General features: G+C 44.6%; 1 protein-coding gene across 1 annotated transcript in view; it reads left to right on the forward strand.

Annotated features, from left to right (window-relative positions):
* The window catches only part of LOC139235130 (methylcytosine dioxygenase tet3-like), a 430,715-nt gene that overhangs the window by 102,339 nt on the left and 300,709 nt on the right, over nucleotides 1–27,667 (forward strand). Inside the window, exon 2 of the mRNA XM_070866340.1 lies at nucleotides 4,515–4,571. Within this exon, the coding sequence (XP_070722441.1) occupies nucleotides 4,515–4,571 (57 nt within the window). The remainder of the gene's footprint in view (nucleotides 1–4,514; nucleotides 4,572–27,667) is intronic.

Consider the following 27,667-nt stretch of genomic DNA (forward strand, 5'->3'; position numbering starts at 1 on the left):
ATAGACAGATTTTTGAGCAATAAGGGAGTCAAGGGTTATAGGGAATGAGCAGGGAAGTGGAGCTGAGGCCAGGATTAAGCTCAAGGGACCAAATGGCCGACTCCTGCTCCTATTTCTTATGTTCTTATGTTCCCAGTCGTTAAATATATTCAAGACAGAGATCGATAGAACTTTGCATATTAAGGGAATCAAACGATATGGGGATAGTGCAGGAAAGTGGAGTTGAGGTCGATGATCAGCCGTGATCTCATTCAATGGAGGATCAGGCGGGAAGAACCGAATGGTTTATTCCTGCTCCTATTTCTTGTGTTCTTATTTCTTATGTTACCTGGTCTGGCCTATATATGACTCCAATTGTACACCAATATCGTGCGCTCTGAAGGAGCCCAGAAGACATTTGGTTGGATCAAACCACTACACTAGTTACGAAGGCCACAAACTAAAAAATTATAGGTCTAGACTTGACTATTCCAATGCACTCCTGGCTGGCCTCCCATGTTCTACCCTATGTAAACGAGAGGTGATCCAAAACTCGCCCGTGTCCTAACTCGCACCAAGTCCCACTCACCCATCACCCCCTGTGCTCACTGACCTACATTGGCTCCCGGATATACAACGCCTTGATTTCAAAATTCTCATCCTTGGTTTCAAATCCCTCCATGGCCCTCGCCCCTCCCTATCTCTGAAATCTCCCCCAGCCCCACAACCCCCCGAGATGTCTGCGCTCCTCTAATTCTGCCCTCTTAAGCATCCCTGATTATAATCGCTCAACCATCGGTGGCCGTGCCTTCTGTTGCCTGGGTCCCAAGCTCTGGAACTCCCTCCCTAAACCTCTCCACCTCTCTGTCTCTCTTTCCTCCTTTAAGACGCTCCTTAAAACCAACCTCTTTGACCAAGCTTTTGGTCACCTGCGCTAATTTCTCCTTATGTGTTGTCACAGTGTCAATTTTTTTGTCTTATGATATTCCTGTGAAACGCCCTGGGACGTTAAAGGCGCTATAAAAATACACATTGTTGTTGTTTGACGACTGTGACCATGAACTTAAAACTTCCTTTGAGAAATGACTGGTCAATATTAGCAGCTGAATGCTTGATGTGAACTGTCTCTGTCATTTTAACTGGAGCTCACAGCCCATTCATTTTAATTGGGTTGACCACTTTGTTCAAGTTGCAGCAGAGGAATTTCACATGAATCTGTTAAGCTTATGCCTGCTAAAATCACCAATAATTATTTCTAGACTGACATGTTCGACCACAGGTACAAGATGCACGACCAGGTGTGTCAGTAAGCCGTACAGACCCCGCAAGGGCAAGGCCTCAAGCTCGACAACAATCCAAATTGTATAAATAGCCTCAATGTGTCAGAGAGGGCCGATCGGGATAGGGGAGCTTCCATTCCTCAGCAAAATCCAGTGACTCTTATTGGAATGTGCATGTGTGCATCTGGATGTGTGCATCTGGCATGAAGGAGGCGTCTGGAAATGTTGGGAAATTTTGGAAACCTCCGCCCAATTTTCTGTCCATTAAAATGAATGGACAGAAAAGTTCAATGAGCTGATATTACCTTCCAGCCGGCAAGGCTTCAACTGGGAGCATATACGAGACTCCCGAAGCAAATGCTTTATGTGGAACTCTTTCACAGCAAACGAGCCAAAGGTGGGCAGCGGAAACGTTACAAGGACACCCTCAAAGCCTCCCTGGTAAAGTGCAACATCACCACTGACACCTGGGAGACCCTGGCCGAAGACCACCCGAGGTGGAGAAAGTGCATCCGGGAGGACGTTGAGTTCTTCGAGTCTCGTTGCCGAGAGTGTGAAGAGGTCAGGCGCAGACAGCGGAAGGAGCGCGCGGCAAACCAGCCCCATCCACCCCTTCCCTCGACGAATGTCTGTCCCACCTGTGACAGGGTCTGTGGCTCTCGTATTGGACTGTTCAGCCACCAGAGAACTCATTTTAGGAGTGGAAGCAAGTCTTCCTCGATTCCGAGGGACTGCCTATGATGATGACTGTTGGGAAAGCAGCTCTTAGAGTGGATTGAGGACTTTTGTGGAGATGCAGTGAGAGAGAAAGATTTTTGATGTCTAGGGGAATCAAGGATTATGGAGATTGGGTGGGACAGTGGAGTTGAGGTCGGTGATCAGCCATGATCTTATTGAATGGTGGAGCAGGCTCGAGAGGTTTTATGGCCTACTCCTGCTCCTATTTCTTATGTTCTTAGACTACTCAGAATATGGAGGCCAATTGTAAGGCAGAATTATATTTCAGAGCCAGTAGAAAGCAGAATGGGACAAGTGAGAACAATGGGAGCAACAAGAGAGGACCAGGGGACCCGCCACAGCAGAAGCTGAGAGAGGGCAGTGGAACCTGGAGGAAAGCAGGTAGAGCCAGATTGGGCAGAAGAAAGTGGCAAGATCTGAGAGAGTTTGGTGGGAGCCTGGAGAGACCAATAGGAGAAAATAGCTGGAGCTTAGGAAAGCTAACAAGAGGAAGGGAACAGCAGCAAATGGCAGGAGTGAGCGAGAGCAGTGACAGACGCCAAAAGCAAAGCAGTGGATGCTGGGAGAGAGTGCCGGGAACTCACGGAGAAGCCAGAAAGATAGCAGTGGCAGTTTTAGATAGTAAGGGAAGGTAGTTATCAGTGTCAGCTGTGGCCCAGTGGGTAGCAAGCACAAAAATCTAGGCTGACACTCCAGTGCAATGCTGAGGGAGTGCTGCACTGTTAGAGGTGCCTTCTTTTGAATGAGACATTAAAACTGAAGCTCAGTCTGCCCTCTCAGGTGTACGTAAAAGTACCCATGGCTCTGTTACGGAGAGCAGGAGAGTTCTCCCCGGTGTCCTGGGGCCAATATTTATCTCTCAATCAACATAACAAAAAAACAGATTATCCGGTCATTATCACATTGCTGTGTGTGGGAGCTTGCTGTGCGCAAATTGGCTGCCGCGTTTCCCACATTACAACAGTGACTACACTCCAAATTGGCTGTAAAGCGCTTTGCGACGTCTGCTGGCCGTGAAAGGCGCTATATTAATGCAGGGTTTTTTTTTAATGGGAGTTAGGCGAGACGGCCGGAGGTGGGAAGAGAGTAGCAGGGAGCAGGGAGATCGCAGTGGAGGGAGAGGATGTCAGGGACTGGTTGAGAGCAGCAGGAGCGAGGGTCAGTCGGAGCTGCAGGGCGAGCCAGAGTGGACGGGGGGACAGACCAACATGAGCTGGCAGAGGGCAGCAGCAGCAACAAATCGTTGCAGGCGGGAGGAGAGGCCGAAATTACGGCAGTGTCTCGCTTCAGAGGCGAAAATTCGAGTGCGGAGAACTCCAGCTCGCATTCAACAAAAATAAAAAAAGCTCTCAGCCTCGTGGGGACCCCGGGTTGTGCCTGGGGACTGGCGTTTGCTGCTATTGCTTGAGAACGCGCTGCATGCAATGAGGTACTATTGTGGCAAACTTTGACCTTTGACTGATCCAGGATATGAGGCTATATGCAACATGCTGTGAAGCTGTTGTAACTGTAGCTGTTGTTATCTGACACACACACACACAGTGTAAAGTAAATATGCATTTTTCCAATGCAATACTTGTTGGGTTTCTGCTGACAAAACTGCCGGCAAAGCCTTTGAAGAACAATCCAAAAGCCCTGGGCAGTTTTTTTTTCTTTTATAGCTCTGCTGCGCACCCCTCCCCCAAATGCAGCTAAAGTTACTTGTTTTTTGCACGTGACTAATAAGGAAATGGGTCTTAGTTGAGCTGGTGTGCAGCCCGACACATCCACTACTCCACTCCGCAGTTTAGCACTGCTTTCGTGCTGATGGCTCGCACAGATACCACATAGGGCTGGTATTGTTCAGCCAGCCTGAATGAGGAAGACAATTGTCAAGTATCTAACGGAGCTGGCCCATCCTCCACTCTCCTTCTCCCCCAGTATCTGCCGATTGGTTGTTCCGGCTGAGTCTGAGTGGCCAGTGGGCATGTCACGTTTTAAGTCGCTACTGCTGCGGGGTGGGAGGGGGGGCTGGGGAAGGGTTTAGAGAGAGCTCAGCAATATGATAATGATGCTAGAGTCTGGCTGAAAAAAAAAACTAATGTACCACGGTGCCTGTAACATAGCTGAAGGAGAAGGAGGCAAGATGGCTGCCTCATAGGGTCTGCCTCTGATGGAGAAGGCAAAGACTGTTTCACAGGAGTATTGCACGGTAGAGGGTGTAGTGTAGGTATATTTCCAAAGAAGCTTTTGAAGGCTATTTAAAAAAATAGAAGGCTCTGCTTGATTTGTCTGGTAGCTAATTGCTTATATTTCTTTTAGTGATGTTATTAATGAACTGCAAATTATTCACGAGCTACCAATTTTATAAATAGACATTTGCTGTCCTTCCTTGCAAAATGTATCTCTTAGCTCAGTGGCCATTAGTCAAGCTCAATTTTATCGGCATGTTCAGTGCTATAGTCCCGTCTGGAGTAGATTTCTCTGTCGCATTCCTCAATTGATTTTTTTTTTGTGTTTGATTCTTTTTCCCTGCAGGTGGGAAACAAGGACAATACAAAAGCTCACAGAAAGAAGCAAATACGGGCTGAGAAGGTAAATTAACTACGTTGTGAAAGCCTTACTTTCACACAGACTATTTTTGTTTTATTTGGGAAACATTTGGTTCCAATAGAAGCAGTGTGGAAAAAAAACAACAGGGGAAAAAAAAAAATGATCTTTGTGCAGTTTTAATTTCTGACAACACATTCACCATGTCTTGTCGTGTTATGATTCAAATGGAGAATTAGTATTTTTTTTTCTTTTAACGTGACGATTCCTGGAAGACTTGAAACATATTCCATAGTCTTGGGCCAACAAAAGCCTTCATTATCAGACAACTGTGGGGGAAATGTAGATGATGTTTTGGAAGACAATAATTATGTAGGATAGCAGATGCAGCCAAAGCTAATGGTGCATAAACAAAGGAAGCACTGGATCACATTTGCTGGTGTTCGAGACTGTAACATCTCAAAGCATAAACACGTCTCCATGAAAATGCTGAAGAACTGTGTTAGAAGGAGCTAGGTTCACACGGCAAAGTTTCAAATATATGCACTGGACTGAATTTGGGCGGTTGGACAATAACCTTTGCACAAAGTAGGTTGAGTTATTCTAAAGCATTTCAGATTACTTTTTCAGAGAGCAGTGCCACAGTGCTTTTTTTTTTGTTCCTTTAAGGTCTAGTAGATGTTTTTGTTCAGCATAGGGAGACGTGCCAAGGTTATGCTTTAACAGCCCGTTAACCTTATGAGTGCCAAACCTCCTTTGCACCTTACAGCCACCGACTGGCGCTCTCATTAAACCATAACATGACAAAGCGTTCCAAGTTTTCAAACAGGCCCTGCCAGGCATTCTGCGCTGATGTGCCACCCGCTGGGATTTTGTCTCACTTGTCTGAAGCAGCTGAAGATCCCACCTGTACTTGAAGAGTTAAGAGAGGTATTTTTTTTCCTAGGTAATGTAATTATAGAGCGGGGGCTGTCTGGAGGGGCACTGTGTTGTAGTCTGCTTGAGTTATTTTGCAATTCCCCAGTGCCACTACTGATCTAGTGTGACCCTTCCTCTTTTTGTGTCAGGATTTCAAAATTATACAATGCAGAATTTTTTGCTATATGCCTAGCCGGCATTTAAGCCCTTAGAATTAATTAGCTGCAATGTTTGAAAGTGCAGATCATATATTCTTTAATGCTCAACTTGTCAAGCCCTTTAATGAGTCAGCAGTTTGTTGCTCCTTATTTATGTTCATTGATGCATTCTTAAAATGCTAGTTGTCCCCAAAAAGCAATCCCATTATAATTTCCAAGGGTTGGTTTCCATCTTGACCTACTTTCTATAAGGAGGTTAACTGACAGATAACATCATTAAATTAATCATCAATATATTGGGAGGTTTGCTTGTATAATAATGCACACCTTGCTCAATAGATCAGCTGGCTATATTGGTTTGGTTGCCTTCCTCCAATATTAAAAGTGCAAGACTTTTTTTTCTATTTATTCACCTGCAATCAACCAATAAATATTTGTGAAATGCTGAGGTCTTAGAATGGCAGGCAGCGTGGCTCTCGTTGTAGAGGCAACCGAACAATAATAACGACACCATGCATCATGAACATATTTGACTGTTTGCCCCACGGTAATGGCAAGCATGATTTGCGAGTGAAAAGCAATTGAAGTTGTAGCTTGTAAATTAAACTTTGAACATGTTGCACTTCAACCAAATTTTAAAAAGACCCTACCTTTCTGGAGTCAGAGGACAATTTGGAAATGGAAGAAAATGGGTGGGTGGAGTGGGAGCTGCACGTGGTAAATAGTTCCTGGCTTCTAGTGCGAGTGCTGAAGTGATGTTTAGCTCTGACACTCACGTGGTAAAGAGGCCCTATGGAAAGGTTAGAGGGATGGCATGCTAGCTGTTTGGCAGGCAGTCTTGGCAAGTCACGCTGGCTGCTCGCACATGGGCTCGACATTTACAAACAGTACTCCTGCACACGTCATCCGTGAGTCATCATATCAGGGAATGTAGTACATGGAGCGAACAGGAGGCGCATTATTAAGAAATAGTTTATTTTGATCAAAGAAAGGGTACTACTTCCCCAAGAGCAGGAGTTTTCTCTCGAAGGCAGGCAGCTTCGATTTGCTGCTGGCATGTTCCATTTGCATTCCATTTTTTTGAGAAATATGTGTCAGATAGGGCCGCTGGTGGCGATCCAATTTCAACAGGTTTGCTTTGGTCGCCTGTCAATGAATAATGAAGTCAAGTTATCCATGTAGGTTCAGTCTGAGGCAAGGAATAAAGTTTAAAAGAGAAACGAAACAGCTATGTTGAAAGAATTGGCACTCTTTAAAAACTGTGGCTCCCTTTCCGTCTCTATCTCAAAGTACAGTTGATTGAACTATGATTTCGCTGATGCTTGCGTTTCGTAACATACTACCTACGTCCCCACAATCAAGTTGAATTAGGCAGTGAGCGGGAGGATGAAAAGAACCCAGCACAGTGAAAGACTTGGGTAACCCGTAAGCGGCAGTCTTTTCCACGCATGCAAGAAAAAAGCCAAAGCATCTACACAACAATTTGTGTTTGAACCTGGTTTCATTTTACAGACTTAAAAAGCAGCATGCAGTTTCATGACTTCATCCACAAACAATATCCCTTTACCCATCCAACTCCCTCCCACATCCTGTGCTATTAAAATAAAATTAATTTTGATCATTTTCTAGTCAGATTGTGCTCTGTGGTTTTAAGCACTGTAGATCTCTTTCTGCCGAAAAGCCTGGGGATAGAAATGCATTCAGTGTATACGGCGCTGAAATGATTATATAGTGTCCATATGTATTACTGTGGACCCACAACAAAGGTAATATGCGCCATACTTAGTGAGTGGGGATGCCTTAAGACAGCTTTATTGAAACAAAGCTGTTGATTTTCAACAAAATAACAGCATGTTTCCTCACGACACAATGTGGGCTTGTATTTCAATTTATCAGCTTTCATGTGTACCCGTATTATTACAAAAGAAGGTTATGACAGATCACTCATTTCAACAAGTTTTCCCTGGGATACATTGGAAAAGCTATCACTGTTCTGAGATAGGACCAGGAGCAATTCTGCCAGTTCCCACGAGTTTGTAATGATAAAGTTTGTCTATAATTACACAGCAATATTAGAGTTGGTTCAATAACATGAACATAACTATTGTTAGAAAGAAAGATTTGCATTTATATAGCGCCTTTCACGACCGCCGGATGCCTCAAAGCGCTTTACAGCCAATGAAGTGCTTTTGGAGTGTAGTCACTGCTGTAATGTGGGAAACGTTCTGTTGTAATGTTCTCAGAATATAAAGCATTGGGAAGAAAATCAGTACTGCAAAATATCAAACAAATTAACTTTTGTAATTCTGGCACTAATTTATTTAATATTTTGATTTTTGTCTATTATCATCATCGGTCAGTTAGCTGCAGAACTTCTGTCACTGTCCTCCAGCTCACCAGGGACTTGAACCCTGATGCTGTATTTCAGATTGTCCATGGTTGCTCTTTAATTGGCAGGGGATCAGTGGAGACTCACCAGACTGATACCGGGTCTGGAAGGGTTAAGTTAGGTGGCCAGGTTGCACAGACTAGGCTTGAGTTCCCTTTGTGTGTCGATGATTAATGGGTGATCTAATTGAGGTGTTTACGATGATTAAAGGATTTGATAAAGGTATCCTTTGGTGGGGCAGTCCAGAACAAAGGGGCATAAGCTTAAAATTAGAGCCAGGTAGTTCAGCGCTGATCCCAGGAAACACATCTTCACACAAAGGGTAGTGGAAATCGGAACTCTCTCCACTGAAGATGTTGAGGCTGGGGGGGAAGGGGAGGGGCGGGTAATTGAAAATGTCAAAACTTCGATTGATAGATGTTTGTTAGGCAAGGGTTGTAAGGGTTACGAACCCAAGGTGGTTAGATGGAAGTAAGATACAGAGCAGCCATGAATGGGTGGACCAGGCCCGAGGAGCTGATTGGCCTCATCCTATGCCTGTGTTTCTATCTGTTCTATATGGCAACTGTGACACGGTTTGCAGGCTGAGGATACTGTTTCCTAATTCAATTATTGGCTTCTCCGTCATTTGATCGCATTTTCTCCACCAAGGATCACACAACACTCCTCCAGGCTCCCATCCTCCCGAGGTTACATTTGCATATTTAAATGGGAGAAATTTGATCTGCCAGTGAAGTAGTGAAAACCAAGCACACTGAATAAAATCCAGTAAGAGTTGGGCCATGAACCATTGCATTAATAGAGCATTTCAATTCCATAGTTTCTGAAGCTGCAGTTTATTATTGGTCAATAGTTTTACATTGGATTACACCGGATATACGGCCCAGAACCAGGCCATTTGGCCCAACCAGTCCATGCCGTGTTTATGCCCCACTCGAGCCTCCTCCTATCTTTCCTCATCTAAATCTATCAGCATAACCCTCTATTCCCTTCTCCCCCATATACTTGTCCAGCCTCCCCTTAAATACATCGATACTATTCGCCTCAACCCCTCCCTGTGGCAGCGAGTTCCACATTCTCACCACTCTCTGGGTAAAGAAGTTTCTCCTGAATTCCCCATTGGATTTCTTGGTGACAATCTTCTATTGATGGCCTCTAGTTATGCTCTTCCCCACAAGTGGAAACATTCTCTCTGTATCCACTCTATCAAAACCTTTCATCATTTTAAACACCTCAGCCTTCTTTTGTGATGTATACCCTCGCATTTCTGGTATCATCCTTGTAAATCTTCTCTGAACCCTCTTTAGTGCCTCGATATCCTTTTTATAATATGGCGACCAGAACTGTATGCAGTACTCCAAGTGTGGTCTAACCAAAGTTCAACACAGGTTTAGCATAACTTCCCTACTTTTCAATTCTATCCCTCTAGAAATAAACCCTTGTGCTGGGTTTGCTTATTTTATGGCCTTGCTAACCTGCATCGCAACCTGTAGTGATTTATGTATTTGTATCCGAGATCCCTTTGTTCCTCTACCCTTTATACAGTACATGTGACCACTGGAGCATTGGTTTACATTTGATGGTTTATGATCACCATGATCAAGCACAAAACCTTTTCTTGGATATTTCAGTATCACATGAAGCATACTTGGCTGCCAAATCCATAAAGAATGTTGACTTAATTGTCAATCATGAATGTATTATCATATGCATCGCATCTAAATAGCAAATGTCCCCCCAAACAATGCTAATTCAAAAATATATTATACAGTCGAAATGTGGGACATATTGAGACTTAAGTCATAGCTGAATTAACTCACACCACTTGGTAACTTACATTTTGTACAACACTGGATCACATTTATCAGTTTGATTTATTATTACTCAATAAAATAATATTGCACTAGCATGAATAAAAAGCAAATCAAGTGATTAAAAAGGGTATTGTTCAATATCCAGGAGTAAATAGCAGAAAGGCAATTCTATATTATGTTCAGAATCTCACAGATACCATTAAAAAAACAGTGCGTTGCTCATTTTACTGTGGCTGTAATACATCTGCAGGAAATTCCCACTACAAAATGTGACAAAGTTGCGCCAGACTGGTTCCAGGGATGGGGGGATTGTCCTATGAGAAGAGATTGTGTAGACTAGGTCTTTCCTCCCTCGAGTTTAGAAGAATGGGAGGTGATCTCATTGAAACATATAAAATTCTTGAGGCTAGGCAGGGTTAAATGCTGGGAAAATGTTTCCCCCGGGCTGGGGAGTCTAGAACACGGGGTCACAGTCTCAGAATAAGGGGTCGGCCATTTAGGACTGAGATGAGGAGGAATTTCTTCACTCAGAGGGTCGTGAATCTTTGGAATTCTCTGCCCCAGAGGGCTGTGGAGGCTGAGTCTCTGAATATATTCAAGGCAGAGATCGATAGATTTTTGAGAACTAAGGGAATCAAGGGATATGGGGATAGTGCAGGAAGACGAGTTGAGGTCGAAGATCAGCCATGATCTTATTGAATACAGGCTCGAGGGGCCGAATGGCCTACTCCTGCTCCTATTTCTTATTTCAAAATACAATGCATTTCTAACACAGGTTAGGAAACATAGAAACATAGAAAATAGGTGCAGGAGCAGGCCAGTCGGCTCTTCGAGCCTGCACCATCATTCTGTTGCCTAGGCCCCAAGTTCTGGAACTCCCTCCCTGAACTTCTCTGCCTCTCTACCTTTCTTGCTTCTTTTAAGACGCTCCTTAAAACCTACCTGTTTGACCAAGCTTTTGGCTATCTGCCGTAATTTCTTCTTTTGTGGCTCGGTGTGAAAATTTATTTTGCCTTAAAACACTCCTGTGAAGCACCTTGGGACGTTTTACTACGTTAAAGGCGCTATATAAATATAAGCTGTTGTTGTTACTGTAAAATATAGAAACATAGAAAATAGGTGCAGGAGTAGGCCATTCGGTCCTTCGAGTCTGCACCGCCATTCAATATGATCATGGCTGATCATTCACCTCAGTACCCCATTCCTGCTTTCTCTCCATCCCCCTTGATCCCTTTAGCCGTAAGGGCCACATCTAACTCCCTTTTGAATATATCTAACGAACTGGTCTCAACAACTTTCTGTGGTAGAGAATTCCACAGGTTCACAATTCTGAGTGAAGAAGTTTCTCCTCATCTCGGTCCTAAATGGCTTACCCCTTATCCTTAGACTGTGACCCCTAGTTCTGGACTTCCCCAACATCGGGAACATTCTTCCTGCATCTAACCTGTTCAATCCTGTGAATACAGGGCATTATTCTACCTCATCCTCCTTAAGCAATCTAAAGCCCTTGACATGGTGGAGCCCACTCTAACCTGCTCCAATGTCACCCGTCCTTTGTCCCGCTCAGTGAGGCTGCCCTTGCTTTGGGTCGTTTTCACCAATCCGCTCATAGCCAGTACATCTCCAGCAGTGGCAGTCTTTTTCTGCCCCTGCATTGTTGCCTCTGGAGTCCCCAAGGATTTATTTTTGACCCCCACATCTGCATGAGACCTCTTGGTGACATCATCTGCAAACATCCGGTGAACTTCCACATACAGACTGACGACACCCAGCTCTACCTCTCCTGCATCCCATTCGACCTCTCCACTTCAACTGTGTTGTCAGACTGCTTGACCACAATCCAGTCTTGGATAAGCTAAAATTTCCTTCTGTACTCTTGCCACCAATTTCATTGCCCACCCCAGCCTCGGTCTCAAACTGTTTAAACCTCAGCATCCTATTTGACCCCGAGCAGAGTTTCTGACTTTAGACACACAACATCCATCTCCATTCCATTGCCCATCTACGACTGAAATCATCATCCATGCATTCGTCACCTCAAGCCTTGACTATTCCAGAGATGAGGAGGTTGACTTATGAAGAAAGGTTGAGTTGGTTGGGCCTCTACTCATTGGAGTTCAGAAGAATGAGAGGTGATCTTATCGAAACATATAAGATAATGAGGGGGCTCGACAAGGTGGGTGCAGAGAGGATATTTCCACACATAGGGGAAACCAAAACTAGGGGACATAGTCTGAGAATAAGGGGTCGCCCATTTAAAACTGAGATGAGGAGAAATTTCTTCTCTGAGAGGGTTGTAAATCTGTGGAATTCTCTGCCCCAGAGAGCTGTGGAGGCTGGGTCATTGAATATATTTAAAGCAGGGATAGACAGATTTTTGAGCGATAAGGGATAAGGGGTTATGGGGAGCGGGCAGGGAAGTGGAGCTGAGTCCATGATCGGATCAGCCATGACCTTATTGAATGGCGGAGCAGGTTCGAGGGGCCAAATGGCCGACTCCTGCTCCTATTTCTTAAGTTCTTATCTTATTCGAAGGTTCTCCTGGTTCTCCTGGTTCGGCACCCTCCGTAAACTCTGCTACCCATAACCAATCCTGCACCAGGTCCCATCTCCCCGGTTCTCACTGAGCTACATTGGATCCTGGAGCACCCCCACCCAACGACTTAAATTTAAAGTTCACATCCTCATATTTACATGTTTGTTTGGCCTTGCTCCTCCCTATCTCTGCACCCTCCTCTGTACCCACCCTACAAGCCCCAAACTCTCTGTTCCTCCAACTCTGGCATCTTGTACATCCCCCTCTTCTCTCTGCCTCACCATTCAGCCACTGAGCCCCACATTGTGGAATTCCCTCCCTAAACCCCTCTGCCTCTACATCGTTCTCTCCTCCTGTAAAACACTCCCGAAAACTCACCTCTTTGACAAGCATTTAGTCACCTCTCCTAATAGCTCCTATTTTTCTTGGTGTCCCTTTTTGGCTAGCACCTCTGTGAAGTGCTGTGGGATGCTACACAGGATTACACGGGATATACGGCACAGAAACAGGCCATTCGGCCCGACCAGTCCATGCCGGTGTTTATGCCCTCCTCTCGCCTTTCCTCATCTAACTCTATCAGCATAACCCTCTATTCCCTTCTCCCCCATATACTTGTCCAGCCTCCCCTTAAATGCATCGATACTATTCGCCTCAAGCCCTCCCTGTGGTCGCTACTTTTCAGCTGCTACATGAGGGGGAGGGGGGGGGTGCGGGGGGGGGCTGACGATGGCGGTATTCGGTTCCATTCACAATCCCTCACATACGGAATTACTTAACGCCCGCCTGCAACAAGACCTGGACAACATCCAGGAAGTGATGAGTCGCATTTGCCCCATGAAACCGGCAGCAACAATCACCTCCCTGTGACAGAGGCCCAGGTCTTAGATCGTTGGATAAAACATAAAGAGAACCGATCTTCATCCAGAGCAAATCAGTCCCCAATTCAACCAGTGACAATCGATTCAGTGGACCTGTGCCTCTAAATGTTCACTGGGATATTGCAGTGACGAGCTGCGGTTAGTGATAGACTAGCAACGGATACCCAGCATTCTGACTTTGTGCTATTGAGTTGTTGCTCAACAATGCTCCTTTTCCTGTTCAAATGCTTTGTTTGAACAGTCAGATGATTGGAAGTAATGTTTCCATTTTAACCTCATTGTAAAATGTCTATTTGAGCAACAGACCTTTGGCAGTAGTTTACTAGGCCCAACAGGCTCATTCCCTGACACCTCAGAAACAAACCTGTCCACACCACTGGGAATTAGTGAGGGGGATTCTCAGGACATTCTCACTGCAGCTCGCTGGAATTATGCCCATTATATTATCCGGCAAGCAATGTTTTTATTCCCACCACAAGTATCCTCCGTGCATACATTCAAATTTGAATTTGCAAACAGGTGCCAGCACTGTTGGATCTCGGATACTGAAACTGAAAGACTGCTTCGATTCCGCCTCCTGTTTTAAGGAATCTGATATTGGATTCAAGCAGTAAAGGGAATTGTTTCTCATGAAAACAGAAAGCTGAGGGGTAACCTAATAGAGATATTTAAAATTATGAATAGGGTAGATGTAGAGAAGGTATTTCCACTTGTGGGAGAGTCCACAACTAGGGGGCTATAAATATAAGATATTCACTGATAAATCCAATAGCGATTTTAGGAGGAACTACTTTACCCAGAGAGTGGTGAGAATGTGGAACTCGCTCCCACATGAAGTAGTTGTGACGAATAGCATCGACATCTTTAAGGGGAAGTTAGATAAGTACGTAAGGGAGAAAATAATGGAAGGTTATGCTGATCGAGTTAGATGGAGAGGGTTGGGAGGAGGTTGGTGTGGAGCATAAACCCCGGCACGGAGCGGTTGGCATGAGTGGCCTGTTTCTGTGCCGTACATTCTGTGTAATTCTATGCAAAGATGCAGAGTGAGTTGATCCAGCGACGATATTCTGTCCTTTGTTGGGTTTCGTCGCTTTCTGACCGTGAGGATGAAATTCAGCCCGTTTGCTCTTTAGTGAAAATGTCGGGGAAATCTTGTTTTTTCCTCAAACTAACTTTGTGGTGAAAATAATTGACGAGAGATTTTCAGCACCACATTTAGTCATTACTAAAGGTGCCACTAATATCTAGTGATAGAACATCGATAGTTTGTCGGAACTGTCCAATTCAATGCTTAAGGTGTCTGTCAAATAGCTGTCTAGGCATGTGACTCGATCACTTGTACTGACAGTCAGGACTCATCTAACTCTATCAGCATAACCCTCTATTCCCTTCTCCCCCATATACTTGTCCAGCCTCCCCTTAAATGCATCGATACTATTCGCCTCAACCCCTCCCTGTGGCAGCGAGTTCCACATTCTCACCGCTCTCTGGGTAAAGAAGTTTCTTCTGAATTCCCCATTGGATTTCTGGGTGACTATCTTATATTGATGGCCTCTAGTTATGCTCTTCCCCACAAGTGGAAACACTCTCTCTGTATCCACTCTATCAAAACCTTTCATCATTTTAAAGACCTCTATTAGGTCACCCCTCAGCCTTTTTTTTCAAGAGAAAAGAGACCCAACCTGTTCATCCTTTCCTGATATGTATACCCTCGCATTTCTGGTGTCATCCTTGTAAATCTTCTCTGCACACTCTCGAGCCCCCCCTTTATCCTTTTTATAATATGGCGACCAGAACTGTACACAGTGCTCCAAGTGTGGTCTAACCAAGGTTCGATACAGGTTTAGCATAACTTCCCGACTTTTCAATTCTATCCCTCCAGAAATAAACCCTAGTGCTGGGTTTGCTTGTTTTGTGGCCTTGTTAACCTGTGTGTTTTCTACATTAAAGGTGTTATTTAAATTGTTGTTAGTTTTGCTATGATTGTAGGCTCTAAGTGAGAGTCTGGTGCAACATAACATTACATTCATGCTGCATAAAGTGATTCTTAAACACAATAATGTATGTAGTTTGGTGTCGAATGTACATTTTTGGGAAATGTTAATGATGCTACAACAATTTGGACTATGTAATGTCATATGAGTATCTTCTCTGAGGCCTGAATGGCTTGTGTCTTGGTGATGGGCTCAATTTTTCCCAAAGCCGTTTTTGGCACACTTGAAGAGTTACGCCCGTTTTTGGGGCCCAATTTTGCCAAAAAAAAGCATCCAACTTTCCCGGTATGAATTGTTGATTTTGGCGCTGCCAAGCCCGTCCTGTAGCTTTCCCCTCCTGCCCCCTCTCCCCTCTCCTCCCTGCACCCCCCCCTCTCCCCTCTCTCCTCTCTCCCTCCCTCCCTCTCTGCTGCTGCTGTCCGGGCTGTGGAACTGCATCTGTTGCACCGATTTCCTTACCTGTGCCGATTTTGTTAACTGCCCAGAAGGTTTTTCCAGAGTGGTCACATACGTCATCCTAAGAAAAATTAGAGTAAATCGGAGCTGGTGAAACTTGCTTAAATGGCCAGAATTGGTGTGAATGGCAGGTTTCGCCCCCAATGAGGTAAAGAAATCGTAGCCTAAAAAATCCTACCTCGGTGAATTTCACTGGCGCAGAAACTTCGAGAAAACTTGGAGATTTTAATTTATTCCAAAAAAAGGTGCAGATAATTGGGGAAAATTGAACCCTTAAAGTGCAATCTGACATCACAGTTTTAGCATGGTTCCCTTTGACTGGCTCAGTGGGCAGCACTCTCGCCTCTGAATCAGTAGGTTGTGGGTTCAAGTCCCACTCCAGGGACTTGAGCACAAAAATCCAGGCTGACACTCCCAGTGCAGTGCTGAGGGAGTGTTGCACTGTCGGAGGTGCTGTTTTTTGGATGAAATGTTAATCCGACACCCCATCTGTCCTTGAAGAAGAGCAGGGGAGTTATCCCCGGTGTCCTGGGGCCAATATTTATCCCTCAATCGACATAACAAAAACAGATTATCTGGTCATTATCACATTGCTGTGTGTGGGAGCTTGCTGTGCTCAAGTTGGCTGCCACGTTTCCCACATTACAACAGTGACTACACTGGAAAAGTATTTAATTGGCTGTAAAGCACTTTGGGATGTCTGGTAGTCATGAAAGGTGCTATATAAATGCAAGTCTTTCTTTCTTTTAATCAAGTTCAGCGTTAGACCTGTTTTATTTATTCCAGCTGCACTGTGCTTTGGCCTGTTAAGTGTCGAGTGTGCTGACACCATATGTGCTAATCGCCCTGGCCTATAGCTCGATTCACTGTGACACCCAGTGTAGAGCACCTTGCACTTTACACTAAATGCCGCCTGCTACTGTTCTGCTCATTTATAGATTTTGTGCAACTACTTTTGTAAGTCTCTGGGGTCAAGGGAGTCAAGGGTTATGGGGAGCGGGCAGGGAAGTGGAGCTGAGTCCATGATCAGATCAGCCATGATTTTATTGAATGGCGGAGCAGGCTCGAGGGGCCGAATGGCCAACTCCTGCTCCTATTTCTTCTGCTCTGGCTGCTCCCTCAGACTCGGTTCCTTTTAGCATCATCTGTGAATTAAACCAATTTATATCCAAGAAATGATCTTCCCTGATCCGACAATTACAATTCACAATGATCAAAATTGATACGCTGCTTTATGCAAAGCCAAATGTTCAAATTGTTTAATATCTTGTCTTTTAAATGAATAAAAAAATGAACATAAAAGGGTCACTAAAGAAAAAAGAACACATATTAATATAAATGCAAAATACTGCAGATGCTGGAAATCTGAACTAGAAACAGAGAACGCTGAATATAATCAGCCAGTAAAGCAGTGTTATTGGAGAGTGGTACAGAGATCGTTTCAGGTCAATGATATTTCATCAAAACATATTAACATAGCACCTCATCACCAAGATATTCCAAAATGCTTCACAGCCAATCGGAGTGCAATCACTGGTTTAAAATCTGTTTATTTCCCTGTCTTGCAGTGCAAATTATTTGGATAAATTCCCGTTCAATATTTAGAGGGACATTATGTTAAATACAAATGGTGTATAGCATGTAATTGGGCACACGGCTCGGATAGGAATTCTTCTGGCTAAATTACTTGTTCAATTCTGAAGTTCCCATTGTGCAGAAAATGAAGGAATTAATGAATGAACTTAAACAATATTAGATTCTGATTAAACAATTAACAGGAACTGCAGATTACCACATAAAATATTCATTTGGGAGTGGGACATTTAGAATATTGGAATATAAAATTGTTTTCTTTCTCCAATTTTTCTCGCATACTTTTCTTTTCCCTCAATCACGTCACTAAAAACAGATTATCTGGGTCATTATTTCATTGCTGTGTGTGGGAGCTTGCTGTGCGCAAATTAGCTGCTGCGTTTCTCACATTACAACAGTGACTACACTCCAAAAGTACTTCATTGGCTGTAAAGCACCTTGAGACGTCCGGTGGCCGTGAAAGGTGCTATATAAATGCAAGTCTTTCTTTTTTTCTTTCCCTGCTGCCGACAGAGATACCTTGTGTTCAGCTGTGGTTCTATGGGCTTCATTTAATGTGCAAGCTAAAATAATGACTGCTGTCACGTTATTGGGAAATTAGGGCATTATAGCTGAGCTGAATCCCATTTTCACCCAACATAGTTCACCACACAACGATCAGTAGTGTAGCCCTGTCTGATTTCCAACCCCCTTTACTTGGGCAGAGTCACCAAGGGCAATCTTTTACCTCAGGACAGCCATCTTAGCACACGCCAGTTGCTAAACTATGGCTCTCCCTGTTTTGTTCACTAGGTAAATTTTTCCTCAGAGCCATAAAAACAATGGTTGTTTTATTTTCTGAATAGCACATGCTGACATACTGCGTTAGCTAGTTTAGCACCGCCATCCTGATCTAATTTGCAAGGAAAAAAGAAAGACTTGCATTTATATAGCGCCTTTCACGACCACCAGATGTCGCAAGTAATTTGGGTGTGTAGTCACTGTTGTAATGTGGGAATCGCAGCAGCCAGTTTGCCTCAATGTGCCCGAAATACCACACAACTATATGAATGCGTAAATGAAAGAGGTATATACATTTGAGTGCGACAGTTTCGTTGGATATGGGTCAACGTGCGGGATACGATCTGTTTTGAATCAGGACTTCTCAGCTTCTGTAACAAATGTCTATCTCAGCACAGCACTGAAACATTGGTTTGTACAGTGTTCTAAGTATCTATCAATTATCCTTAAAGCCATATTCAACATGTGCACCAGATGACTTGTGTTCCTCACACCGGAATACACATAGACTTTGTGAAGTGAGTTAATCAGTTCCTTATGCAATGGCTTACGGAGCAGTAAACACAGAACCACTAGACACGGGCAGTAACATAGGAGGAATGTCTAGAAGTAAAAGACATGACCACTGGAGCTGCATGTCATTAAAACATTTGTGCCATTAAATGCTTTCAATATGTCGTTCAAAATACACTACCTGAGCTATTCTCAATCTATTTAATTTACGAGCAGATATCTAACACAATGCACAAAAGTCCGTTTAATATAATTAACATAAATAGAGTTACAATCTTTTAAACTGTTCAAACAAAATATTTCAAATAGACATAAAAGTGTATCACAAGAAACACTCGCAAATAGCCTGTGAATAAAACAGCCAGGAGCTGCGAATCCCTTCGGTAAAATTGAAGTGAAAACTTACCAGAGTTTACACGTGTTAAATTTTTGACTATCTATAAATGATGCGCAGAAGTACCGGGACAATTACCATCTACTCCCAGTAATTCTTTGCTGATCCCCAGAAACTCACCTGTGAGTGGTGCGTACTAAAGATATTTTATGATATCGTGCTCCCAGTGCAGAGCTTCACCAGATGGGCACACATATTAGGAATGTGGACACACGCTTCCCACAGTTGTCTGACCATTACTTTCGTGTTGGCCTTCATAGCTTGGGGATTTGAGTATAGGAGCAGGGAGGTCTTACTGCAGTTGTACAGGGCCTTGGTGAGGCCTCACCTGAAATATTGTGTTCAGTTTTGGTCTCCTAATCTGAGGAAGGACATTCTTGCTATTGAGGGAGTGCAGCGAAGGTTCACCAGACTGATTCCAGGGATGGCTGGACTGACTTATGAGGAGAGACTGGATCAATTGGGCCTTTATTCACTGGAGTTTAGAAGGATGAGAGGGGATCTCATAGAAACATATAAAATTCTGACAGGACTGGACAGGTTAGATGCAGGAAGAATTTTCCTGATGTTGGGGGGAACCTAGAACCAGGGGTCACAGTCTATGGATAAGGGGTAAGCCATTTAGGACCGAGAAACTTCTTCACTCAGAGAGTTGTTAACCTGTGGAATTCCCTGCCGCAGAGAGTTGTTGATGCCAGTTTGTTAGATATATTCAAGAGGGAATTGGATATGGCCCTTACGGCTAAAGGGATCAAGGGCTATGGAGAGAAAGCAGGAAAGGGGTACTGAGGTGAATGATCAGCCATGATCTTATTGAATGGTGGTGCAGGCTTGAAGGGCCGAATGGCCTACTCCTGCACCTATTTTCTATGTTTCCCGAATTCCCTATATTCACACCTGTAATGTATTTGCTTCAATGGTTCTTTGCTTAAGAATCCATAGCAACACATTGCTATTAAGAACTAGTTGGTTTATTAACAAAGGTTTAACAATCACACTGCACATTACCAGTTCATCCACCAGGCTCACAACTGCATACATCATCGTGGATGACCTAGACCCAACTGACTGGGGTTTTATTGAGTCTTGTGAACATCACGTGACTGGCTAAACCACTCACAATGTAACAGCTCTACAACTATTTCATTGAAACAATAATCAAGCACCCCCTGATTAAAGAGAGGCACTAAAACTGACACATTAAACAAATTAAACTTTTGACAGTAAACTAAAATTTAAATTTGGTTGCCGGGGGTGATGATGCACTCCAGTCCCTCCGGCGCCCTTCTCTCGCGGAAGGCCGCGAGCGTACCGGTGGACACCGCGTGCTCCATCTCCAGGGACACCCTGGCTCAGATGTAACTGCGGAAGAGAGGCAGGCAGTCGGGCTGAACGACCCCCTCGACCGCCCGCTGCCTGGACCGGCTGATGGCCCCCTTGGCCATAAATATTGGCCAGGACACCAGGTATAATTCCCCTGCTCTTCTTCGAAATAGTGCCTTGGGATCTTTTACATCCACCTGAGAGAGCAGACGGGGCCTCGGGTTAACGTCTCATTTGAAAGGCAGCACCTGGACTGTCAGCCTAGATTTTTGTGCTCAACTCCCCCAAGTGAGATTTAAACCCACAACCTCCTGACCCTCCTGAAGTGAGCATGCTACCCACTGAGCCACAGCTGACTAGCTGCAGCAGTTCTGCAAACCTGTGAGCATTCTCGCAGGTGATACATTACAGTGCCCAGTGGCAATGCTAGGAACTTGGAGTGAAGTTTTGTCCGACTTTGCTGAAGTCCCTGCTGCTTTGGTTACACCATTGAGCCCAGCGCTGAACTGAAAGAAAGTTTTGCTACAAATCATATATTGGCCCTCTAAGCAGCCTCTATATGAAAAATACAAGGGAACTATCTTTTTGGAAAGGCAGCATAATGTAACAAGATAATAGATTGATGATGTGATAATGTGATAAAAACAGGAAGGGTGTAGTGGTCTTCAGAATTTCAATGCCTGGTGCAGCCACTGGTAAATAAACTCTGACAATAACAGGTATTTTTAGCTTCAGTTTTTGTCCATGCTAATAGTTTCTGGGTCAAGACTATCAGGTATAAATTTTGTGAGCTTTCCCTGTAGTATGTTTTCTTTAATAACGAGTACACTTGGCAGCGAAATAGTAAAGGTAACAAAATGCTACGTCCAAGCTAGATACAGCAACCATAGAGGAGTCACAGTCCTAAAGTTCCGATTATTTTCCATTACTGCATATGCAGGAGCGTAAATTGCTTGGTGCTCATGTCCTTGAAATACAGGCACAAAACGTTCACTTCTGCACACAAATACCACGGCAGTGGTGGAAAGGAAGGAAGTACGAAAGACAGACAGACTTGAATTTATATAGCACCTTTCACGACAACCGGACATCTCAAAGCACTTTACAGCCAATGAAGTACTTTTGGAGTGTAGTCACTGCTGTAATGTAGGAAACATGGCAGCCAATTTGTGCACAGCAAGCTCCCACAAACGTAATGTGATAATGACCAGATAATCTGTTTTTGTTAAGTTGATTGAAGGATAAATATTGGCCCCAGGACACCGGGGATAACTCCCCTGCTCTTCTTCGAAATAGTGCCATGGGATTTTTTACATCCACCTGAGAGAGCAGACGGGGCCTCGGTTTAACGTCTCATCCGAAAGACGGCACCTCCGACAGTGCAACACTCCCTCAGTACTGCCCTTCCGACAGTGCAGCACTCCCTCAGTACTGCACTGGAGTGTCAGCCTGGAACCCACAACCTGCTGGCTCAGAGGCGAATGTGATACCCACTGAGCCTCAGCTGACACTGATAGAGTTACTGTAGCAAACCCTACAGTAACTTATCCCTAACCCTACTGTTCAAAGAAAGATTAGCATTAAATGTGAAACAAAGCTTGAGATGATTACATTTAAAAAAATCATTTTCTGTTGCTGGTATAACAGAAAGAACATTCTTTGAACATTCAAATACTTACCTTTGTTCCAGAATAAATTTCCAACAGTCCTGACTGTCAGTACAAGCGATCGAGTCACATGCCAGACAGCTATTTGACAGACACCTTAAGCATTGAATTGGACAGTTCCGACAAACTATCGATGTTCTATCACTAGATATTAGTGGCACCTTTAGTAATGACTAAATGTGGTGCTGAAAATCTCTCGTCAATTATTTTCACCACAAAGTTAGTTTGAGGAAAAAACAAGATTTCCCCGACATTTTCACTAAAGAGCAAACGGGCTGAATTTCATCCTCACGGTCAGAAAGCGACGAAACCCAACAAAGGACAGAATATCGTCGCTGGGTCAACTCACTCTGCACCTTTGCATAGAATTACACAGAATGTACGGCACAGAAACAGGCCACTCATGCCAACCGCTCCGTGCCGGGGTTTATGCTCCACACCAACCTCCTCCCAACCCTCTCCATCTAACTCGATCAGCATAACCTTCCATTATTTTCTCCCTCACGTACTTATCTAACTTCCCCTTAAAGATGTCGATGCTATTCGTCACAACTACTCCATGTGGGAGCGAGTTCCACATTCTCACCACTCTCTGGGTAAAGTAGTTCCTCCTAAAATCGCTATTGGATTTATCAGTGAATACAATAATAATAACTTTATTTATATAGCGTCTTTAACATAGTAAAACATCCCAAGGTGCTTCACAGCAGTGTTACAAGACACTACAAATACATTTGACATCGAGCTACAAAAGAAGAAATTACAGCAAATTAAAAAGCTTGGTCAAAGAGGTAGGTTTTAAGGAGCGTGTTAAAGGAGGAAAGAGAGGTAGAGAGGCGGAGAGGTTTAGGGAGGGAATTCCAGAGCTTGGGGCCCAGGCAGCTGAAGGCACGGCCACTGATGGTGGAGCGATTATAATCAGGGATGCTCAAGAGGGCAGAATTAGAGGAGCGCAGACATCTCGGGGGGTTGTGGGGCTGGAGGAGGTTACAGAAATAGGGAGGGGTGAGGCCACGGAGGGATTTGTAAACAAGGATGAGAATTTTGAAATTGAGGCGTTGTTTAACTGGGAACCAATGTAGGTCAGTGAGCACAGGGGGTGATGGGTGAGCGGGACTTGGTGCGAGTTAGGACACGGGCAGCCGAGTTTTGGATGACCTCAAGTTTTCGTAGAGTAGAATGTGGGAGACCAGCCAGGAGTGAGTTGGAATAGTCAGGTCTAGAGGTAGCAAAGGCACGGATGAGGGTTTCAGCAGCAGAAGAGCCGAGGCAGGGCGGAGGCAGGCGATGTTACGGAGGTGGAAAAAGGCGGTTTTAGTTATGCCGCGGATATGTGGCTGGAAACTAATTTCAGGGTCAAATATGACACCTAGGTTGCGAACAGTCTTGTTCACCCTCAGTTAGATGCTAGGGAGAGGGATAGAGTCAATGGCTAGGGAACGCAGTTTGTGACAGAGACCAAAGATAATGGCTTCGGTCTTTCCAATATTCATTTGGAGAAAATTTCTGCCTATCCAGAACTGGATGTCGGACAAGAGTCTGACAATTTAGAGACCGAGGAGGGGTCGGGAGAAGTGGGGGTGAGGTAGAGCTGAGTGTCATCGGCGTACATGTGGAAACTGATGCTGTGTTTTCGGATGATATCGTCAAGGGGCAACATGTTGATGAGATATAGGAGGGGCCAAGGATAGATCCTTGGGGGACACCAGAGGTAACGATGTGGGGCGGGAAGAGAAGCCGTTGCAGGAGATTTTCTGGCTACGATTAGATAGATAAGAATGGAACCAGGCGAGTGCAGTCCCACCCAGCTGGACGATGGTGGAGAGGCGTTGGAGGAGGATGGACTGGTCAACCATGTCAAACGCTGCAGACAGGTCCAGAAGTACCTTCGTCACAGTCACAAAGGAAGTCATTTGTGACTTTGATGAGAGCAGTTTCAGTACTGGGGCGGGGGCAGGAGCAGATTGAAGGGATTCAAACATTGAATTCATGGAAAGATGGTCAGGGATTTTGGAGATGACAACACGGTCAAGAACTTTGGACAGGGAAGGGAGGTTGGAGATGGGGCGATAGTTAGCAATAAAGTGGGGTCAAGGGTTGTTTTTTTGAGGAGAGGGGTGATGACGGCAGATTTGAGGGAGAGGGGGGCAGTACCTGAGGACAGAGAACCGTTAACAACGTCGGCTAACATGGGAGCCAGAAAAGGAAGTTGGGTGGTCAGCAGTTTGGTGGGAATAGGGTCAAGGGAGCAGGAAGTGGGTCTGATGGACAGGATGAGCTCGGAGAGATCAAGAGGGGAGATCAAAGAGGAACTAGAGAAAGTTTATGGCTCGGGCAGGTGGGAGCCTCGGAGGAAGTTTGACCCGGTCGGCTCGGGGAAGGAAGGGACCTCGCAGAGGCAGCTGATCGAATGGTCTCAGTCTTTGAGACAAAGAAGTTCATGAGCTCCTCACACTTGTTGTTGGGGGTGAGTGTGGTGGAGACAGGGCAGAGGGGTTTAAGGAGATGGTTAGCAGTAGAGAATAGTAGCCTGGAATAGTGAGCAGTTTTTGTAGACAAGAGTAGGAACCGATATTGTTTTATGTGTTTGAGCCAGATCTGGCGGTGAATTGCTAAACCAGTTGTCCGCGACATCCGTTCAAGTCTGCGCCCTTTTGACTTGAGGGAGTGAAGATGAGCCTATACCAGGGAGAACAGTCAGCATGGGAGAGTAATCTTTTTAATAGGGACTAAGGCATCAAAGGTGGTGGGGAGGGTGTGGTTTTTAAAAGAGGGCCAAAGGCTGGACCGTTTTGAGTTGAAAAGTTCACCTGTAAGAGAGTTTGGAGAGAGTTTTTTCCAGGGGCGGATGATAAACAAAGTATTTTTCGATTGGGAAAGGGGGCTGTGAATCGATAGCGACACAAGGAAATGGTCAGAGATGCCTTTAACTTTAATATCTTATATTTATTGACTCCTAGTTGTGGACCCTCCCACAAGTGGAAATATCTTCTCTACGTCTACCCTATCAAACTATTCCTAATTTTAAATATCTCTATTAGGTTACCCCTCAGCTTTCTGTTTTCATGAGAAACAATTCCCTTTACTGCTTGAATCCAATATCAGATTCCTTAAAACAGGAGGCGGAATTGAAGCAGTCTTTCAGTTTCAGTATCCGAGATCCAACAGTGCTGGCACCTGTTTGCAAATTCAAATTTGAATGTATGCACGGAGGATACTTGTAGTGGGAATAAAAACATTGCTTGCCGGATAATGTAATGGGCATAATTCCAGCGAGCTGCAGTGAGAATGTCCTGAGAATCCCCCTCACTAATTCCCAGTGGTGTAGACAGGCTCATTTCTGAGGTGTCAGGGAATGAGCCTGTTGGGCCAAGTAAACTACTGCCAAAGGTCTGTTGCTCAAATAGACATTTTACAATAAGGTTAAAATGGAAACCTCAATGGAAATCACAGTGGAAGACACAAAAACCATGCCAAAAATTGCTGGTCACAGGAATGTGGGAAGGGAGGACCTTGAGACAATCACTATCACTAGAGGGGTAGTGCTGGACAGGCTAATGGGACTCAAGGTAGACAAGTCCCCTGGTCCTGATGAAATGCATCCCAGGGTATTGAAAGAGATGGCGGAAGTTATAGCAGATGCATTCGTTATAATCTACCAAAACTCTCTGGACTCTGGGGAGGTACCATCGGATTGGAAAGCAGCTAATGTAACGCCTCTGTTTAAAAAAGGAGGCAGACAAAAGGCAGGTAACTATAGACTGGTTAGTTTAACATCTGTAGTGGGGAAAATGCTTGAAGCTATCATTAAGGAAGAAATAGCGGGACATCTAGAGAGGAATAGTGCAATCAAGCAGACGCAACATGGATTCATGAAGGGGAAATCATGTTTAACTAATTTACTGGAATCTTTGAGGATATACAAGCATGGTGGATAGAGGTGTACCGATGGATGTGGTGCATTTAGATTTCCAAAAGGCATTCGATAAGGTGCCACACAAAAGGTTACTGCAGAAGATAAAGGTACGCGGAGTCAGAGGAAATATATTAGCATGGATCGAGAATTGGCTAGCGAACAGAAAGCAGAGAGTCGGGATAAATGGGTCCTTTTTGGGTTGGAAATCGGTGGTTAGTGGTGTGCCACAGGGATCGGTGCTGGGACCACAACTGTTTACAATATACATAGAAGACCTGGAAGAGGGAACAGAGTGTAATGTAACAAAATTTGCAGATGACACAAAGATTAGTGGGAAAGCGGGTTGTGTAGAGGACACAGAGAGGCTGCAAAGAGATTTAGATAGGTTAAGCGAATGGGCTAAGGTTTGGCAGATGGAATACAATGTCGGAAAATGTGAGGTCATCCACCTTGGAAAAAAACACAGTAAAAGGGAATATTATTTGAATGGGAAGAAATTACAACATGTTGTGGTGCAGAGGGACCTGGGGGTCCTTGTGCATGAATCCCAAAAAGTTAGTTTGCAGGTGCAGCAGGTAATCAGGAAGGCGAATGGAATGTTGGCCTTCATTGCGAGAGGGATGGAGTACAAAAGCAGGGAGGTCCTGCTGCAACTGTATAGGGTATTGGTGAGGCTGCACCTGGAGTACTGCGTGCAGTTTTGGTCACCTTACTTAAGGAAGGATATACTAGCTTTGGAGGGGGTACAGAGACGATTCACTAGGTTAATTCCGGAGATGAGGGGGTTACCTTATGATGATAGATTGAGTGGGCTGGGTCTTTACTCGTTGGAGTTCAGAAGGATGAGGGGTGATCTTATAGAAACATTTAAAATAATGAAAGGGATAGACAAGATAGAGGCAGAGAGGTTGTTTCCACTGGTCGGGGAGACTAGAACTAGGGGGCACAGCCTCAAAATACGGGGGAGCCAATTTAAAACCGAGTTGAGATGGAATTTCTTCTCCCAGAGGGTTGTGAATCTGTGGAATTCTCTGACCAAGGAAGCAGTTGAGGCTAGCTCATTGAATGTATTCAAATCACAGATAGATAGATTTTTAACCAATAAGGGAATTAAGGGTTACGGGGAGTGGGCGGGTAAGTGGAGCTGAGTCCACGGCCAGATCAGCCATGATCTTGTTGAATGGCGGAGCAGGCTCGAGGGGCTAGATGGCCTACTCCTGTTCCTAATTCTTATGTTCTTATGTTTTTATGCTCTTAAACATTACTTCCAATCATCTGACTGTTCAAATAAAGCATTTGAACAGGAAAAGGAGCATTGTTGAGCAACAACTCAATAGCACAAAGTCAGAATGCTGGGTATCCGTTGCTAGTCTATCACTAACCGCAGCTCGTCACTGCAATATCCCAGTGAACATTTAGAGGCACAGGTCCACTGAATCGATTGTCACTGGTTGAATTGGGGACTGATTTGCTCTGGATGAAGATCGGTTCTCTCTATGTTCTATCCAACGATCTAAGACCTGGGCCTCTGTCACAGGGAGGTGATTGTTGCTGGCGGTTTCGTGGGGCAAATGCGACTCATCACTTCCTGGATGTTGTCCAGGTCTTGTTGCAGGCGGGCGTTAAGTAATTCCGTATGTGAGGGATTATGAATGGAACCGAATACCGCCATCGTCCGCACCCCCTCCCCCGCACCCCCCCCCTCCCCCTCATGTAGCAGCTGAAAAGTAGCGACCACAGGGAGGGGTTGAGGCGAATAGTATCGATTCATTTAAGGGGATGCTGGACAAGCATATGGGGGAGAAGGGAATA

The sequence above is a fragment of the Pristiophorus japonicus genome, chromosome 22 (genome assembly GCF_044704955.1).
Source record: "Pristiophorus japonicus isolate sPriJap1 chromosome 22, sPriJap1.hap1, whole genome shotgun sequence".
Taxonomy (NCBI): Eukaryota; Metazoa; Chordata; class Chondrichthyes; family Pristiophoridae; genus Pristiophorus; species Pristiophorus japonicus.